General features: G+C 57.7%; 1 protein-coding gene across 1 annotated transcript; it reads left to right on the top strand.

Moving 5' to 3' along the window:
* Nucleotides 1–353: 353 nt before the first annotated feature.
* Nucleotides 354–16717, top strand: LOC134509731 (major vault protein-like). The gene is made up of 11 exons (XM_063322339.1): nucleotides 354–420; nucleotides 1459–1633; nucleotides 2242–2437; nucleotides 3136–3259; nucleotides 3334–3465; nucleotides 4426–4521; nucleotides 5204–5436; nucleotides 6170–6295; nucleotides 6754–6912; nucleotides 7810–8145; nucleotides 9513–16717. Exons 1-10 carry the CDS (start codon nucleotides 408–410, stop codon nucleotides 8065–8067), a joined length of 1512 nt encoding a protein of 503 aa, XP_063178409.1. The 5' UTR covers nucleotides 354–407; the 3' UTR covers nucleotides 8068–8145; nucleotides 9513–16717.
* The last annotated feature ends 1140 nt before the right edge of the window (nucleotides 16718–17857 follow it).

Genomic DNA, 17857 nt, shown 5'->3' with positions numbered 1-17857 from the left:
GTCCCCTCAGACCCCCCTCCCCGGGCCTGTCCCCCCCCGACCCTCCTCTTGTCCCCTCAAACCCCCTTCCCCGGGCCTGTCCCCCCCAACACTCCTCCCGGTGCCCTCACACCCTCCTCCCCGGGCCTCTCCCCCCCCGACCCTCCTCTTGTCCCCTCAGACCCCCCTCCCCGGGCCTGTCCTCCCCCGACCCTCCTCTTGTCCCCTCAGACCCCCCTCCCCGGGCCTGTCCCCCCCCAACCCTCCTCCCGTCCCCTCAAACCCCCCTCCCCGGGCCTGTCCCCCCCAACACTCCTCCCGGTGCCCTCACACCCTCCTCCCCGGGCCTCTCCCCCGCGGGGGCGGGAGGGAAGCGGCGCACGCGTACTGCGGGCGGGCAAGATGGAGGCGCCGGTTGCCGGTTGCCGATGGAGGCGCCGGGTCGGTGGATTCGGGCCTGCGCCCGGCGGGTCCTCGTTGGAGCCGGGACTGGGACCGGCACCGAGGTCGGGGCCGGGGCCGGGGCCGGGGCCGGGAGCGGCGCTGACCCCTCTGTCCGCGCCCGCCCCCGCCGCACCCTGTGGCCGCTCCCGCTTCGCCCGGCCCCGCTGGGAAAATCCCGGCGCCGAGCAGGGGCGAACCGTGCCCTCGGGAGGGTTGAATGCAGCCCGGGCGGGGGCAAATACAGCCCTGGGGGGTGGCGGGGGGACAGGTTGTGCCCTGGGTGGGGTAGATCCTCCCGGGGAGGGTAGATCTTGCCCGGGGGAGCCGTGTGGGGTGTGAATCCGGGCCTGTGGGGCGGGCCCCGATGGGCCGGGCGGGGCTGGGCGAGGGCGAAGGCTTTTGCGTGCTCTCCTCGCCCGCGGGGAGGTGTCCTGCCCCACAGCGAGGTGTCCTGCCCCACAGAGAGGTGTTCTGCCCCGCGGCGAGGTCTCCTTCCCCCCCGCCCCGCCTCCATTTCCCCCCAGCCCCATGGCGAGCTCGCCTGCCCCACAGCAAGCTTCCCCACCCCACGGCAGGGACCCTGGGCATCCCACCCTGCGGGGGGGCTCCTCTGCCGCATGGCAAAGTCTCACCCCCGTGGCAAGCTTTTCCCACCCCGTGCCAAAGCCTCCTGCCCCACCGTGAGCCCTATGGTGAGGTCTCCTGCCCTGCCCGAGCGTCCCCATCTGCCCCGCAGCAGCCTCATCTGCCCCACGGCAAGCTTCTCCATCTTGTGGCGAGGTCTCCCACCCCACCATGAGCCCCACAGCGAGGTCTTCTGCCCCACAGCGACCTGGTCTGCCCCACAGAAGGCTTTTCCACCCTGTGGCGAGGTCTCCCATCCCACCATAAGCCCCATGGTGATGTCTTCTGTCCTTCGTCCTCCCCCGCCTGATGAGCTCATCCACCCCATGGCAACTTCCGTCAGCCCCACGGCACGCTTTTCCACCCTGTGGCAAAGTCTGTGAGCCATTAACAAGCTGTTCTGTCCCACAGCAAACTCATCTACACCCCGGGAAGGTTTCCTGCCCCACAGTGAAGTCTGCTGCCCCATGGAGGACCCTGTGATCTGCATACCCCCCTACCACTATGTCCATGTGCTGGACCTCAACAGCAATGTCACCCGTGTGGAGGTTGGGCCCCACACCTACATCAGGCAGGATCACGAGAGGTGGGTGCTATGGGGCAGGGGGGCACCTATGAGTTGGGGGGGTCCGGTTCCCACCTCTGGCAGGACCACAAAGAGTGGATGCTATGGGCCAGGTGGGGATCTGTGGGATGATGGGTCCTACCCCTGTGTCTGGTAGGACTACAAGATGTGGGTGCTACGGGGCAGGGGGTGGATTTCCATGGCTATGGGGCAGTCTAGACTTACAGGTGTGTGGGGTCTCTGTAGGGCTGTGGGGGATGTTTGGGGGGCTCTGTAGGGTCATGAGGGGCTTGAGGGGATCCGTAGGACTGTTGGCGCCCTTTAGGGCTGTGGGGGATGCTGGGGGGCTCTTTAGGACTATGGGGACTCTATGGTCCCTGGGGAGCATTGGGGTTGTATAGGGCTGTGGGCAGTGTTTGGGGGCTCCGTAGGGCCATAGGGGCTCTATAGGGTCATGGGGAATCCATCATGCTGTAGAGGGCCATAGGGGAGCTCTGGGGCTCTATAGGACTGGGGGACTTGGGCTCTATAAAGCTTTATAGGGCTTTGGAGGATCGAGGGGCTGGTGGGTTCTGTAGGGCCCTGGGGGCTCTATAGGGCTGAGGGGACCAACGGGGGGCTGCCAGCAGGGTGGTGTTCGTGCCCAGGCGCATGGTGATGGTGCTCCGCTGGCACTACTGCGTGGTGCTCAATCCCATGGCGCGGGGCCCCACTGGGGCCGTGGTGATCAATGGAGCGGGACAGGCCTGTCTGTGGCACGCTGACCTCGATATCCACCTGGCCCAGGAGCCCTTCCCCCTATACCCTGGCGAGGAGATCAAACAGGTACCTGTAGCCCCTATAGCAGCCCCAGGGCTCCCCACAGCTTCTGTAGCCCCTCCATGGTCCCCTATAGGCTCCATAACCTCGCTGTAACACCGCCGTAGCCTTCCATGGCCCCCCATAGCCCGTGTAGCTCCTCTGATCTGTCTGTCGTCTTTCAGAGCTCCTATAGCCCATATACCTCCTGGTGCCCTCCCCATAGCTCCTATAGTTTCCTCATTGCCCCCCCATTGCTCCTGTAACCTCCCCCCATGGCCCCCTATAGCCCCCAGCATCTCATCCCTCTCCCTGCTCTGAACCCATGTACCTCTCCCCAGGTTGTCCCTGGAGCGTTCTCTGTTTCTCCATCCCCAGGCTGTCCCCCACATCCCCCGCAGCGAAAAACCTGTCTCCCAGTCCCCAGGGTTTCACCCCCCATGTCCCCCACTGTCACCCCTGTGCCCCCTTACCCTCGCAACCCTGTCATGACCCCCATGTCCCCACATCCCCCATGGTGACCCCCCAGATGCATCCCCACGTCCCCTGCTGTGACTCCCCCGTGGCCCCCATGTCTCCTACCGTGCCGCCTGTGTCCTCAGAGTGTCCCCAGGGCATCTTCCAAAGTGCCCCACGCACCTTTTTCCCCATGTCTGCCATACCTCTGCTGTGACACCTATGTCCCCAGGGGATTCTCCCTCAACCCCGTGTCTGTGTGTCCCCAGGACATCACCCCACTGCAGATGGTGCTGGCTGACACTGCCCTGCGCCTGCGGGCCCTGCTTGACTTCACGGACGAGGACGGGAAGAAGTTCTTGGCAGGAGACGAGTGGCTCTTCGAGGGTCCCAGTGAGCACAGGGGGGATATTCCCTTTTGGGGACACCTGGGGGACCCATGGGCTGATGGTGCCACCTTCCCACAGACACCTACATCCCCCGTAAGGAGGTAGAGGTGGCCGAGACTCTGCAGGCCACTGTCATTGGGCACAACCAGGCCATCCACCTGCGAGCACGCAAGGAGTGCCTCGACCGCAACGGCACCCGCCACATCACAGGTAGCACCTGGTGACAGCCCGGTGGCCTCCTGGGTTCAGCCCTTGCTCAGTGGCCTTGGTGTCAGCTGGCATGATATCACCCTGTACCATTGGTGCTACCCCTGGGCACCCATGGCACCCCTCTGTTGCCTGAAGGCACCCCTGGCGTACCCTGGGACACCCCCACCCCATACCCCTGGGACCCTTTTCTCACCCTCCAACACCTCTCGTACCCCTCTGTCACCCTCCAGCACCCATGGGAGCTCGACATCATCTAGCAGCACCCCTGGGGCTTCCAGCACCCCCATCCCATCTCCTGGCACCCCCAGCACCCCCTTCCTACCCCACAGCATTCCCCGGAGCCCTGTCCCATCCCTCAGCGCTCCTGGGATCCCCAATATTCCCAACCCACCCCCCATAAACCTGCTCCCACCCCACAGCATCCCTGGGATCCCTAGTGCCCCCATCCCACCCCCCCATAAACCTCCATCCCACCCCACAGCACCCCCAGGATCCCTATGGGACCCCCCCCCACACATCCCTGGGATCCCCAGCTCACCCATCTCATCCCCCATAAATGCCATCCGGCCCTGCAGCGCCCCTGGGACCCCATCTTATCCCCCAGCACCCAGAGGACTCTCAGAACCGCCAGAACCTCCAGGTCCCAGCACCCTTAGCATCCTCCCATCCCACCCTTCGGACCCCCCAGCACCCTCAGGGCTGCCATCCCACCTGTAGGACCCCTTGCCCCCAGCGCCCCTAAGGACACTTGAGATCCATAGGACCCTCAGCACCCCTAGGACCTCCGTGGCACCCCGTGCTGCCTGTTCCCCAGCACCCTCATGACCCACATCCCACCCCAGCACCCCTGGGATTCCCGGTCCCCTGCCTCCCCAAGCCCCCCAGTGTCCTCAGCTCCCCCAGTGTCCTCAGCTCCCCCAGTGTCCTCAGCTCCCCCAGCACCCATCACCCTGCTCCCAGGTGAGGAGTGGCTGGTGAAGCAGGTGGGTGCCTACCTGCCCGGTGTCTATGAGGAGGTAGTGGATGTTGTGGACGCCTACATCCTCACCCGACAAGGTACCGGGCATCCTACCCCTCGCCTCCTGGGTGCCCACGGGTGATGAGGCCCCTCTGGGCTGGGTTTGGGGGTCCTGTGCACCCATGGGTGACAGGAGCCCTCCAGGATGGGTGAAGGGTCCCATCACCCCCTGATCCACCATGACCCTGACCCCTTGCACCCATGGGTGACAAGGACCCTCCAGTGGGACCTGGGGATCCCTCCAAGCCACTGTGTTCCCGTGGCCCCTGTGCCCATGAGTGATGAGGATTCTCCAGGAGGTCCCATCCCCTTCACCCATGGTGTCCCTGTTCCTCCTGCCTCAGTGGATGATGAAAAGCCTCCAGCCCTCCTGCAGCCCACCATGACCCCTTTGCTGCTGCACCCATGGGTGATGAAGACCCCCTGGGATAGGTTTGGGGGTCCTGTGCCCCCTCCACCCGCCGGGGGATAAGGATGCCCAGGATGGGCATATGAGTTCTGCTGCACTCATGGGTGACAAGGACCCTCCAGGGGGTTGTGCTCTCTCCACCCACCCCATCCCTGTCCCCCTGCATGCACAGGCGATGAGGTCCCTCAGGATTAGGTTTGGGGGTCCCATCACCCCGTCTCCCTGCACCTCTGGGTGACAAGGCCAGTTGGGGCCACCTTTGGGTGTCCCATCACTCACCATCTCCCCCTGTGTTCCCTCCCTGCAGAAAGCCCTGCACCTGCGGGCAACGTGGACCTTTGAGGATGAAGAAGGTCGGGTGCGGCGCACGGGGGAGGAGTGGCTGGTGACCCAGGCGGAGAGCAAGGCCTACATCCCAGAGGTGTTTGAGGAGGTGGTGGCGGAGGTGGCGGTGACAACGCTGGGCCCCCGGCAGTACTGCATGGTGCTCGACCCCATGGGGACCAATGGGCAGCCCCAGCTGGGCCAGCAGCTTGTTGTCAAGGTGGGCACACAAGGGTGGCCCCTGGGGACCTGCAGCTGGTCCCAAGGGACCTAATGTAGGGTCCCATAGGTATCAAAGGTGGTCCTGAGGGGCTTAAGATATACGATGTACCACTACTGTGTCACCGGGGAACCCTAAGGTGCCCCGAGGTACCCAAATGTGGCTCCCAGGACCTGAGAGTGGCTCTAAGGGACACCTGGATGGCTCTGATGGAACCTTCTCTATGCCTAGGTGTCCTCAAAAGTCTCAAAGGTGGCTCCAAGGGACTCCAATGTACCCCTGAGGTGTCCCTAAAAGTTCTTAGGACATCCCTGAGGGATCCTAACGTACCCTTGAGGGCCCCAGTGACCACAGGTGGCCCTGGTGTACCCAAATGCATCCCCAAAGGTCGCAAAGGTGGTCTTAAGGGACCCTAAAACACCTATGTGAGCCCTGATGTCTTGCTGAGGGACCCTAAGCTTCCATAGGAACCCATGGGTGGACACCAGGAACCAGAAGAAGCTGGCCCTGGCATACCCCCAAAGGTCTTGAAGGTGGCCCACAGGGACCCTAAGACATCCCTGAGGGACTGTAATGCACTCATGTCCCTGCCCTGTGTGCTGCCATGACCTGATGTCCTTCTCCCCTGTGCCACCGTGTGCCTGTGCTCTTACTTCATGTTCCACTGTGTCCCCATGTCCCCACAGGTTTGCCACATCTCTGTCCTGCTGGTGACATGTCCCTGTGTCCCCAGGGGGAGAAGTCCTTCTTTCTGCAGCCGGGCGAATGGCTCCAGGCCGGCATCCAGGATGTCTACGTGCTCTCTGAGGATGAGGGGCTGCTGCTCCAAGCGCTGCAGACCATCAAGGACACCAATGAGGTGGCCCAGGGGACACCTGGGGTTTCAGGATCCCCTGGGAGAAACTAGGGGGGGAGGCCCAGTGAGCCTGGGATGACTGGGGCAACCAGAAGTGGTTGGGGGACAACGGGGATGACGGGAGGGGGATGGGACCCAGGAGTGATTGGGGGTCATTGGGGACAGTTAGGGCACCTGGGGACAGTTAGGGTACATGAAGGACTCCTGGAGGATTATGGAGGCCCCAGAGGGCACCTGTGGGGACTCCTGTCCTCATCCCTGTGTCCCCAAGCCAGGTGGGTAGCAGAGGGCCACGGGGGGAGTCCCTCCCACACAGGGAGGGTGTCCCTGTCACCATGTCTTCAGGCCAGCCGGTGGCAGAGGGCCATGGGGGAATGTCTATGTCCCCGTGTCCCCATCCAGGGGGTGGCGGGGTCTCTGCATCCCCAGGCTGGTCACTGATGCTATCCCTGCGTTCTTAGGAGGGGAAGGAGGTGACACAGCAGGCAGGTGACCGCTGGCTGGCCTGGGGGCCCCTCGAGTACGTGCCACCGGCTGAGGTGACCGTGCTGGAGCGCCGCTGGGCTGTGGCCCTTGCTGACAACGAGGGCATCTACGTGCGTGACATCCGCACTGGCAAGGTGCCCGCTCTGGCTCCTTGTACGTCCCCTGCAGCTCCTCGTAGCCCCCGATAGCGCCCCCCTGGCCTTTGTGGCTTCCTGTAGCTCCTTTACAGCCACCTCGGTGGCTCCCCGTAGCCCTGTTCCTGCTCCCTGCAGCTCCCCTGCGGTTCCCTAGAGCTCCCCAGAGACTCGTGGAGCTCCCCATGGTCCTCTGCAGCTCTCTATAGACCCCCTATAGCACCTCGTAGACCCCCATCATCCTCCATAGCCCCCCTACAGCTCCTCCACAGCCCCCCATAGACCCCGGGAGCTCCCCCCTAACCCCTAGAGCTGCCGAATCCCACTGTAGCCCCTTGTAGCTTCCCGTAAGCCACATAGCTCCCCATGGTCCCCCATAAGTCCCCATTAACACCTACAGCCCACCATAACCATGCAACCCCCCCCTTAGCCCCCCATACCCTTCCCCATGCCCCCAGTTCCCATACCAGTATTCCACATCCCTGCCAGTGCTCCCCATACCCCGTCCCAGTGCTCCCAGACCGCTCCCGGTGCTCTCAGTAACTGTATACCCCATCCCGGTATCCACTCGCTGCCTCCCACCACTCCCAGTATTCCATGTATGCCATCCCAGTGCCCCCAAACACAGTCCCAGTCTCCCAGCCTCCTTCTCAGTGCCCCCAGATGCACCCCCCCACTTCATCCCAGTCTTCCCAGTACCCCATATACCTGCTCCCAGTGCCTCCAAACCCCATCCCAATGTGCCCCCAGTACCCCCCCACCACATCTCAGTGCTCCTGGTATCCCTTACACCCTCTCCCAGTGCCTCCGCACACCCTCCATAACCCCTCCCAGTATCCCCCACACCCCTTCCCGGTACTCCTGAACCCCATCCAAGTGCTCCTGTTGCCCCCCAAGCCACCCAGACACCCCCTTCCAGTGCCCCCAAGCCCTCCAGCGGCTGTCAGAGCCTGGCAGCACCCTGAGGTGGCTCTGGCTGCGGGTGCGGGTGGTGATGGGCCAGACCTACATGCTGACGGAGTCCGAGGAGCTGTGGGAGAAGGAGCTGCCCCCTGGGGTGGAGGCGCTGCTGGCCGCAGCCCATGGAGACATCCGCGGCACGGACATTGGGGTCCAGTCTTCCTCCAGCCCGGATGCTGGGGTCCCCCAACGTGACTGCACCCGCGCCATCACCTACCAGGTGCCCCACAATGCTGCCATGCAGGTCTACGACTACCGGGAGCGGCGGGCACAGTGAGCACCTGTGGTTCTGGGTGCGGGGGAGGAGGGACGTTGGCAGGGCATGGAGGATGTAGTGGATGTACGGGGGGCGTGGGAGGAGGACGTGGGGATGGAGGGGACACCGAGGAGGGTGCTGGGCACCCAGGTGCAGGTGATGTTGCTGTGACCCCTGTGCCATGGTGTGTCCTTGGCGTGTGACCAGTGTCTTTGGCATGTCTGTGGCCGGCTGATGCTGGGCCCAGCACAGGCGGTGCTGAGCCCCAGGGAGCAGCTGACGGTGTGGGGACTGGTGCGTCCTTGGCATGTGACCCATGTCCTTCATGTGTTTTTGGCATGTTGCAGAGTGGTGCTGGGTATAGAGTTGGTCGTGTAGGGCCCTGGAAAGCAAGTGACGGTGCAGGGACTCTTGTGTCATGGTATATCCTTGGCTTCAGTACAAGTCACGCTGGGGATCCCAGGCTCCAGAGACCAGGGGGAGAGTCTGGAGCAAAGAAGATGTACCCTTGGTACATCTACACCTAAACAAATGTATAGGTCCATGAGCCCTAATGGGATGTAACTACAAGTGCTGAAGGAGCTGGCTGATGTCATTAAGAGGACACTCGATAATCTTTGATCAATCATGGCAACTGGGACAAGTGTCCAAAGATGGACACTTGCCCATGACGGGGGTGGGGGCTGCCACAGAGGCGTCAGGCCGGATCCGGGAGCCCACGTGAGCCTCTGGCTCCTCTCCCACGTGGTTTCCCTTGCTCCGCTCTCCCCAGTCCTTGCTCTGCTCTCCCCAGTCACTGCCCCACGGACCCCCCACGACCCCATGGGCTGGCTGCAGGTGCTGCGCTTGTTAGGAAGGGGTTCAACAAGCAGGTGGGACGGACAGCGCTGGTGACACCTAGGGCACGGCGTGACCAACCAGCAGGCGTGGTGGGCCCTTTTGGTCCATTTTTCCACTACTTGTTCTTCCCCAAATCCTCTGGATTCTTCCTTTGGATCCTCTGCGAAACATCTTGCGTGATGCCAAGACGTTTATCCCCAGCATCCCTCGAGGTGTCCCATGGGTGTGCTGGCCCTAACTCACCATGACAGGTTTCTACCTGCACCGTGGGGCTGAGGCCCTTCCCAGGACAGGAGCCTGGGTGGCCTGCACCTTCCTTTGGGTTCCTGCTGCTGTGCCCTTGCCTCTGCCCTCCTCTGGGCTTGTGAAGATGCGTGGGCCCATGAGTCCTGTGGTGGGACACAAAGATGCCGTGGGGTAGATTTTGGGGAAGGGAAGGGTCCTCCACCTGCCGTTCTCCGTTGAGGGTGTGCAGAGGTTTTATCACACCAGCTGACACCCCCCCGCAACTTCCAGGTGTAACTTCCAGCCTCTCTCCTCCCAGGTACACCTCCCACCAGACCAGGCTGCTCCAAGCCCCGTCCAACCTGGCCTTGAACCCCTCCAGGGATGGGGTGGCCACAGCTTCTCTGGGCAACCTGGGCCAGGGGCTCACCGCCCTCACAGCAAAGAATTTCTGCCTCAGATCTCATCTAAATCTCCCCTCTTTCAGTTTAAAACCCTTCCCCCTCGTCCCATGGCTCCCCTCTCTGATCCAGAGTCCCTCCCCAGCTTTCCTGGAGCCCCTTTAGGGACAGGAAGAGGCTGGAAGGTCTCCCCGGAGCCTTCTCTTCACCAGACTGAACCCCCCCAGCTCTCTCAGCCTGTCCTCGCAGCAGAGGGGCTCCAGCCCTCCCAGCATCTCCGGGGCCTCATCTGGCCCCGCTCCAACAGCTCCATGTCCTTCTGATGCTGGTGTCCTGCAGTGGGGTCTCCCCCGAGCGGAGCAGAGGGGCAGAATCCCCCCCCTCGCCCTGCTGCCCACGCTGCTCTGGATGCAGCCCAGGATGCGGGGGGCTTTCCAGGATACCAGCGCACGGTGCCAGCACATGGCCAGCTTTTCACCCCCCAGTACCCCCAAGCCCTTCTCCTCAGGGCTGCTCTCCATCTCTCCCTCCCCAGCCTGTGCTGAGACTGCAGCTTGCCCTGACCCGGGTGCAGGACAGGACCCTCCACTTGGCCTGGTTGAGCCTCATGAGGTTCACACTGACTTCTTGAGCGTGTCCAGGTCCCTCTGAACGGCATCCCGCCCCTCTGGCAAATCACCTGTGCCATTCAGCCTGGTATCACCTGCCACAAGACGACGTGTGGCGTCCTCCAGGCAGCCAGCCCTGACCTGCAAGAGATGCAGGTGGGCATGGCTGCATCGCGCTTGGGGTCGGCATGTGCGTCACCAGGGTTGTCTACAGCACCTAGGTGTAAGCTGGACTATCGGTCAGTCTCCTCAGTGCCCATGATTGCATATGCCCGTCTATCTAAATAGATGCAATAACTATTCAAATAGGTAAAGAATCAGCAGACCATAAAGGGCACTCTTTGAGGCAGAGCTCTGAAGAGACATTGTGAGTCCTTCAAGAGGCCAGGACAATACGAATATGGCAGCCTGGGACAGGCAAGGCTGCCACAGCTTCACAGCCTCAATGTCCATCCAGCAGTGAGGCTTAGACGTGTTGTATGGGGTTCACCTGGGGAGGTCTGGATGGGGGGCGCTGCAGGGGTGGCCCCGGACAGAAGAGACCAGGGGCTGCCCACACATCAGGTGGAGCCGGTTCCAGATGGCTCCAAAACAAACCCCCCACCAGGACACACAGCCAGGCACAGAGCCAGGAGACCCAGGAATCCCGGCTACCCCATTGCCCCCGAGCCACATGGGATCCCCGCCCCCATGCAGGCTCTTGCTGCAGCCACCAGCCCCGCCCAGCCATCTCCCAAGAGGTTTCAGAGCTCCTGGGGCTTGGCTCAGGGCTAACGAGCCCTATGCCAACAGCCATGAAATAGCTCCTGAAGACCTTCACAGTGAAGACGCTCCCATCAAGAGCAAGAACACACTCCTGCAAGCACAAGAATGTCCCCTTTAAAGGTAAGGGAAGTAGGAGGAGCAAGACACCCCCTTGGCTTAACTGTGAGCTTCTGAGTCTGCTCAAAACCAAAAGAGAAGCGTTCCAGAGATGGAAAAGTGGACAAATGCCCATTGAGAACTACAAGGGTGTTGCCAGGGCGTGCAGAGATGCAGTTAGAAAAGCAAAAAGCTCAGCTCAAATTGAAAGTGGCCAGAGATGTCAAAAACTACAAGAAAGGGTTCTTCGGGTACACGAACAACAAGCTGAAATGGAAGGAAAATATTGTCCCGCTGTTAAACAGCAGAGGTGAATTAGTCACCAACACTGGAAAGGCAGAGGTTCTCAGCACTTTCACCTTGGTGTGAACTTGGGCCTTGGGAACAACAATTCGGGTTGATGCAAACCCAAACCCACCGCCAGTGAAGGAAGAGTTGGTGGGTGAACTGTTACAGGAGCTTGACCCCTGCCAATGGATGGGCCCTGACAACATCCATCCAAGGGTGTGAAGAGAGCTGGCTGATGTCGCTGTGAGGTCGCTCTCCATAATCCTTGAGAAGTTGTGGAGACTGGGGGACATCCCAGAAGACTGGATGAAGGCTAATGTCTTCTACAGGAAGGGCTTAAAGGAGGATCCAGGAAGTTATAGACCATCAGTCTTACTTCAGTCCCTCAGAAAGTTATGGAATGAATGCTCCTGGGGGTGACCACAAGTCAAATGAAGCACGTGATTGGGAAAAGCCACCACAGATTCACCAAGGGCAAATCGTGCTTGACAAACCCGATCACCTTCCACAACAAAGTGACCTGCTCGGTTGATGTGGCGTGAGCGGTGGACATTGTCTGCCTGGATTTCTCCAAGGCTTTCAACACGGTTCCCTGCAGCCTCCTCCCAGAGAAACTGATGCGTTACGGTGGTGGTCAATAGTTCCTTCTCGAACTGGCAATCTGTCACAAGTGAGGTCCCCCAGGGATCGATACTGGGGCCAACGCTGTTTAATATCTTCATAAGTGAGCTGGAAGATGGGATCAGGTGTACCCTGATGAAGTTTGCTGATGATACCAGAGTGGGGAAGTGGCCACTTGGGAAGGGAGAGCCACCCAGCAGGAAGCCCTGGATTGGCCGAGAAGAGTGGGTTAGCAAGAACCTTATGAAGTTCAACACGGACAAGTGTAAGGTCTTGCACCAGGGAAAACATAATCCAGGAGTGCAGCACAGGCTGGGATCTACCTGGCTGGCGAGAAGCTCTGTGGACAGGGACTTGGGGGTCCTGGTCCCACTCTATTCATCACTTGTCAGACGTCACCTGGAACACTGTGTTCAGTTTTGGTCCCCGCTATACAAAACGGATGTGGACAGGCTGGAGAGGGTCCAGAGAAGGGCCACCAAGATAATCCAAGGACTAGGAAGCCTGGCATGTGAAGAAAGGCTGAGAGAACCGGGTTTGTTCAGCTTTGAGAAAAGGAGGCTCAGGGGAGACCTTACCACCATGTTCCAGTATTTAAAGGGTCGCCACAGAGAAGACGGAGGCTCCCTTTTTACAAGGAGTCACGTGGAAAAGACAAGGGGTAACGGGTACAAGTTACTCCTGGGGAGATTCCAACTGGACGCAAGAGGAAAATTTTTCACTGTGAGAACAATCATTCACTGGAATAATCTCCCCAGGGAAGCGGGGGATTCCCCATCATTGGATGCCTCTAAGATTCAGATGGACCATCTTGTCTAGACCGTGCTTTTGCCAAGAAAGGTTGGACCAGATGATCCTTGAAGTGCCTTCCAACCTGGGATTGTATGACTCTGCGATAATTCTGTGATTCTGTGAAGACACGGGTTCAGTGGGACCCTTCCCAGCAAGGCCAGCAGCAACTGGGGGCACTTCTGGAGAGGTGAAACCACCATCTAGGAGGAATGGCGATGAGCAAAGTCCCACAAGGCTTGGTGCCGCCATGTGCCCTCGAGTCCTCCTTCACACAACCCTGCTGCTCCTCTGAGTGTTGGGCGGTGGTCAGTGTGCGAATGGGATCAAGGAGGGTAAACCAAACTGGCATCCAAGAGGTTCACCGGCCCCTCAGCACCATGACACACACCCGCCTTCAGGCCACAAGCCCCAAAACCTCCAGCTGCTGGAGGCAGGGAGAGGCCAGCAGAAGGAAGAACAGTCCTTCTGTGCTTTCCTTGAAGTATTTTAAATTCGGTACGGTAATTTTATCCTGAAGACGGTTTTTCCGTTCGTGCCACACAGGAAAAAAAAAATGCCGTGACCAAGCACCGTTCTTCCAAATGCGATGATCTGGATGTGCCGTCTCCAACACAGATCCATGGAAGGGTGACCCAAGGATGTCCCACGCGATGCAGCAGGTGTGAACGAGCACACAGACGCACACACATGAGCGTACATACACACGCACACACTAATGAAATCGAAGGAGACAGCTGCTGTGGTTTTGTTTCGTTGTTGAGCTGTGTAAAGGCTTGAGAAGCCGGCCCTGCGGCTCTCAGTGTCGCAGCCGCTCCGATCTCCAGTTCTGGAGCAGTCGCAAAGAAAACAGGATCACAAATGGCTGTAGGAAATGAGAAGCTTCATGCTACATAAATTTTGCAACAAATTCATTCAGTTCAGTAGCAAGTGGAGAGACAATTTGTAGTCTTATCGGGAATAAATGTTTTTTAAAGTTTAATTGGTTAGAGAACTAACGATAAGTACCTTAAAGATCACAAAAGACTGAACTGAAAATGCCAAGTCAGACCATGAAAAGACCAACTTTGAATCCTGTCCAATTGTGTCTGATAGAGTGCTCCTCTACAGACCCCCGTGCTCGGCACCTCTGAAGATGCCAACACAAAAACGCACAGAACTTGGGTCAAAAAACCCGTGAGTGTTACATCATGATACGTGTGGTATGATGCGTCACGGGCATCAAAAGAGACCCTGACGAGAAAAGTTGTGCATGCATATGACTTGGGCTCTTCAGTCACCGCAGAAACCAAGACATTCACAAATCTGATACAGTGTTGGACAATTTGGGAAAAAAAAAAAGAAAAAAAAATCTGAATTCTAGCTGTATGAATATTTTATGAATACAAAATACGTAACAGGAGATTGCAACGCCAAAACATCTACGTGTAAAACAGCATCTTCCCTTACAGATGCATCTTTGGTTGGCAGGCATCCTCAGTGGTACGTGCGTTTTGATTATATTTCAGTATCTCACTGCATCATGGTAAAAAATAAGATGCTTAGTAAATTAATGGATGCTAAGCTGGACTATTTACTGCAAGAACTGCCAGTTTTACCCAAATAAGAGGGGTATGGCTCCTGCAATCGGATCCCCTGGGGGAGAGCGGCATTTTCCCTGTACTCCTGCTCTCCTGGACACGGGCAGCAGAACGTGGGGAGTTCCACGTGCGGTGCCAGCATTGCCTACACAACAACGCCTGTCCCCAAAATACGGTTCTGAGGGGCTGGGGGAATCAATCTTTCAGAAGAGACGCATTAAATTGTAGATCACTAACTGGGGGGGGAAAAATTAGTGCTTTTTTATTCAGAAAGCAATACCTAAAAATACGCCTCAGAAAAGTTCATTTTTCGTACTAGGAGTAGAGATAACCAAGCAATAAACTTCACCACCATTCTGTAAAAGCTCCCTGAAGTAGCCCAAGTACGAAATTAAATAGAAAATAAGTCTGCTTTGAAAACCAGCTTGTATCCAGGCGGTTAATGCAAACATCGTGTTGCAAATCAAACCAGTTTATTGACCCCAGCAGGGAACTGAGGTAGTGCAATCAAAAAGGTTTAGGCAAAGAAAATAATAAGGTTTTATTTAAAGACAAGTGAAGGACGCCTCCATTCTTTTTGAGGGGGTGGAAGGAAAAAAGAGATGTAGAGATGCCGCTGCTCAGCCCAAGCACCGCTTACAGCAGGACTCTCGAAGCCCGGCCCCAGCGGAGAGGGCAGGAGGATGAAAAAAGAGGGGAAAAAAGACCCAGAAAGAGAAGGCAACGCTGCTGCTCTTCAGAACACCAGTGGAGCATTTACACGTGGCTTGTGCCACATTTTTTTCTTCACCTGACACGGCAGGCAGGAACTATTTTAGCCAGGACGTCACACACTGTCTCCCTCTTCCTCCTTGTGAGTGTAGATACCAGAAGCTCCCAGTAAAACCCACGGTGCTTGTTAAGATCTAGACGTTGTCTGAAATAAATGTGTGCATTTGGTTTACATGGCAAGGTTTTGGTGGCAGGTAGGGGGTGGGGGGCGCAGGGGTGGCTTCTGTGAGAAGACACCAGAAGCCTCTCCCGTGTCCTACAGAGACAGTTCCAGCCAGCTCCAAGGGGGACCCGCTGCTGGCCAAGGCTGAGCCCATCAGCGAGCTGGTGGCACCTCCATGGTAATGTATTTAAGAAGGGGTAAAAACTGCTGCCCAGGAGCTGGGAGGAGTGACAATGTGTGAGAGAAACAACTAAAAAGGCACCAAGGTCCGTGAAGAATGAGGAGGAGGAGGAGGTCACAGAGCAGAGGTTCCCCTGCAGCCCATGGTGAAGACCATGGAGAGGCAGGTTGTCACCCTGCAGCCCATGGAGGTCCGTGGTAGAGCAGAAATCCACCTGCAGGCCATGGAGGTCCGTGGTGGAGCAGATATCCACCTGCAGCCCATGGAGGATCCCACGCCAGAGCAGGTAGATGTGCTCCAAGAGGGCTGTGACCCCATGGGAAGCCCACGCCGGAGCAGGCTCCTGGCAGGACTGGTGGACCCATGGAGAGGGAGGAGTCCACCATGGAGCAGGTTTGATGGCAGGACTTGTGACCCCATGGGGGGAGTCACGCTGGAGCAGTCTGTTCCTGAAGGACTGCACCCCATGGAAAAGACCCACGCTGGAGCAGGTCATGAAGACCTGCACCCCATGGGAAGGTCTCACACTGGAGAAGGTCATGGAGGACGGTCTCCCATGGGAGGGACCCCTCGCTGGAGCAGGGAAAGAGCGTGAGGAGGAAGGAGCAGCAGAAAGAACGTGTGACGCACTGACCGCAACCCCCATTCCCCATTGAGGAGGAGGTGGAGAAATGGGGAGTGAAGTTGAGCCTGGGAAGAAGGGAAGGGGAAGAAGAGGGGAAGGTGTTTTAAGACTTGCTCTTATTTCTCACTATCCTACTGCTACAATTAATTAGCAATAAATTAAATTAGTTCCCCCTGCCTTCCCCACCCATGGAGTCTGTTTTGCCCACGTCGGTAACTGCCAGTGCTCTGTCTGACCTCTCGATGTTGAGGGCAGCTGGCAGCCAGCAAAGGTCAGCCCACCACAATGTGCTTCTACCCACGCTTTAGAGTGCGCTGCTCCGTGTATTAGCACATATTACCACCACTAAAACTCTTTCAATTAAGAAACAAAACATTTCAACCAGACGTTTTGCCTCTTGAACTTAGCAGCCCTGCATTAAAAGCCACCCCAAGCTGCCGCCAGCCTTTACCAGGACACAGCACCTTGTGGGCAGTGGTGGGTTGACACCTCCTTGGCTTCGCCACACAAGCCCTACAGAGATGACAACGGGTGGCAGCTCCTCAGCAGAGCCCTGAGCAGTGCTGCTCCCTCCCAGCCCCCACGGAGGAACCGACTCTCGGGTCAGACAGACCCGGCTTTAAAAATTCCAGCATCGGGAACTTCAGTGTCACTGCGGAGCACGGGATGGGAGACAGCAGTGCTGGTCCCCTGCCGAGTCCCACACCGACACTCCCAGCTGCAGTCAGGCTCCTGAAGCTGGCAGTAGACCTTCTCCGCTTCTCAAACACAACCGAAGACTGAGAACAGCAGATTAATTACTGCAAGTTTTCTACATATGAAAGCTCAGAAATATCAAGAAATACATTTAACAAAATAGTAGAGGCAGGCAATAGCAATGTGTTCTGCACCACAATGACACAAGTGTTTTAACACGCGGTGGGAAAACAGCGGGAGATCGGCGCGGAGGAGTGTTAACATGCTCGAGTGACTTGCAGCTGAGGTGTCGAAAAACCCCATACCTCACACTAATGATCATTTAGCCTTGTGCGCTCGCCAAGTAGAACATCTGTGCTTGGGTACCATCGGCCTGCGAAGGACTCTGAGGCACCTCATCGAACCTGCCTGAGGTTCCTGCCCTGCTGCGGGAAAGATCAAAGCACAGTGGAAAACTGGGCCTGCTTCTGTCCCTGAAATACAGGGGAGAACAGCAGATTCCATCACTCTCTAACAAGGACCAAGCACCACAGTGCCTGTGTTCCCGCTCGCGTGCCTCCGCCTGGGGGCTGCTTCCAAGATCCCCCAGTTCGCAAGGCATCAGGATTATATTTACTCTTCGCATTTCATCCCTGGTTTTGTAGTTGTTCCTGCGCCCTGCCTGTGGCGGCTGACACACACACACATTGGGCAACTATTTCTCAGTTCATTTTAAAAAAAAAAAAAAAAAAGTGATTTTGTTCACTTAAGGTGTGACAACCCTTTACAAATTCAGTATTCTTTAAAGATCTGATGTAAAAAAATGCATGAATATTCTTAAGTTTTCTGTTCGTACACATACTTACTCTCCTTTAACCTGTAAATCTTATACAGAGGCCTTTAAAAAAAATCACAGCTGACTTAGGAAATGAAGTTAACCAGACCTGCTCCGGAGAAAACCTCCAGTAATATTAATGGGATTTCAACCTACCATGGTCTACGTTGTCATATAGCGTTACCCACATATTAATTCCCACAGTCTCTCCTTCTATACCAGAGGCTCAGAAGAGGATTTTTTATTCCTACACATGGAAAAAAATC

This window comes from Chroicocephalus ridibundus, unplaced genomic scaffold (genome assembly GCF_963924245.1).
Source record: "Chroicocephalus ridibundus unplaced genomic scaffold, bChrRid1.1 SCAFFOLD_26, whole genome shotgun sequence".
Taxonomy (NCBI): domain Eukaryota; kingdom Metazoa; phylum Chordata; class Aves; order Charadriiformes; family Laridae; genus Chroicocephalus; species Chroicocephalus ridibundus.
This window is presented reverse-complemented; position numbering and strand designations above follow the sequence as displayed.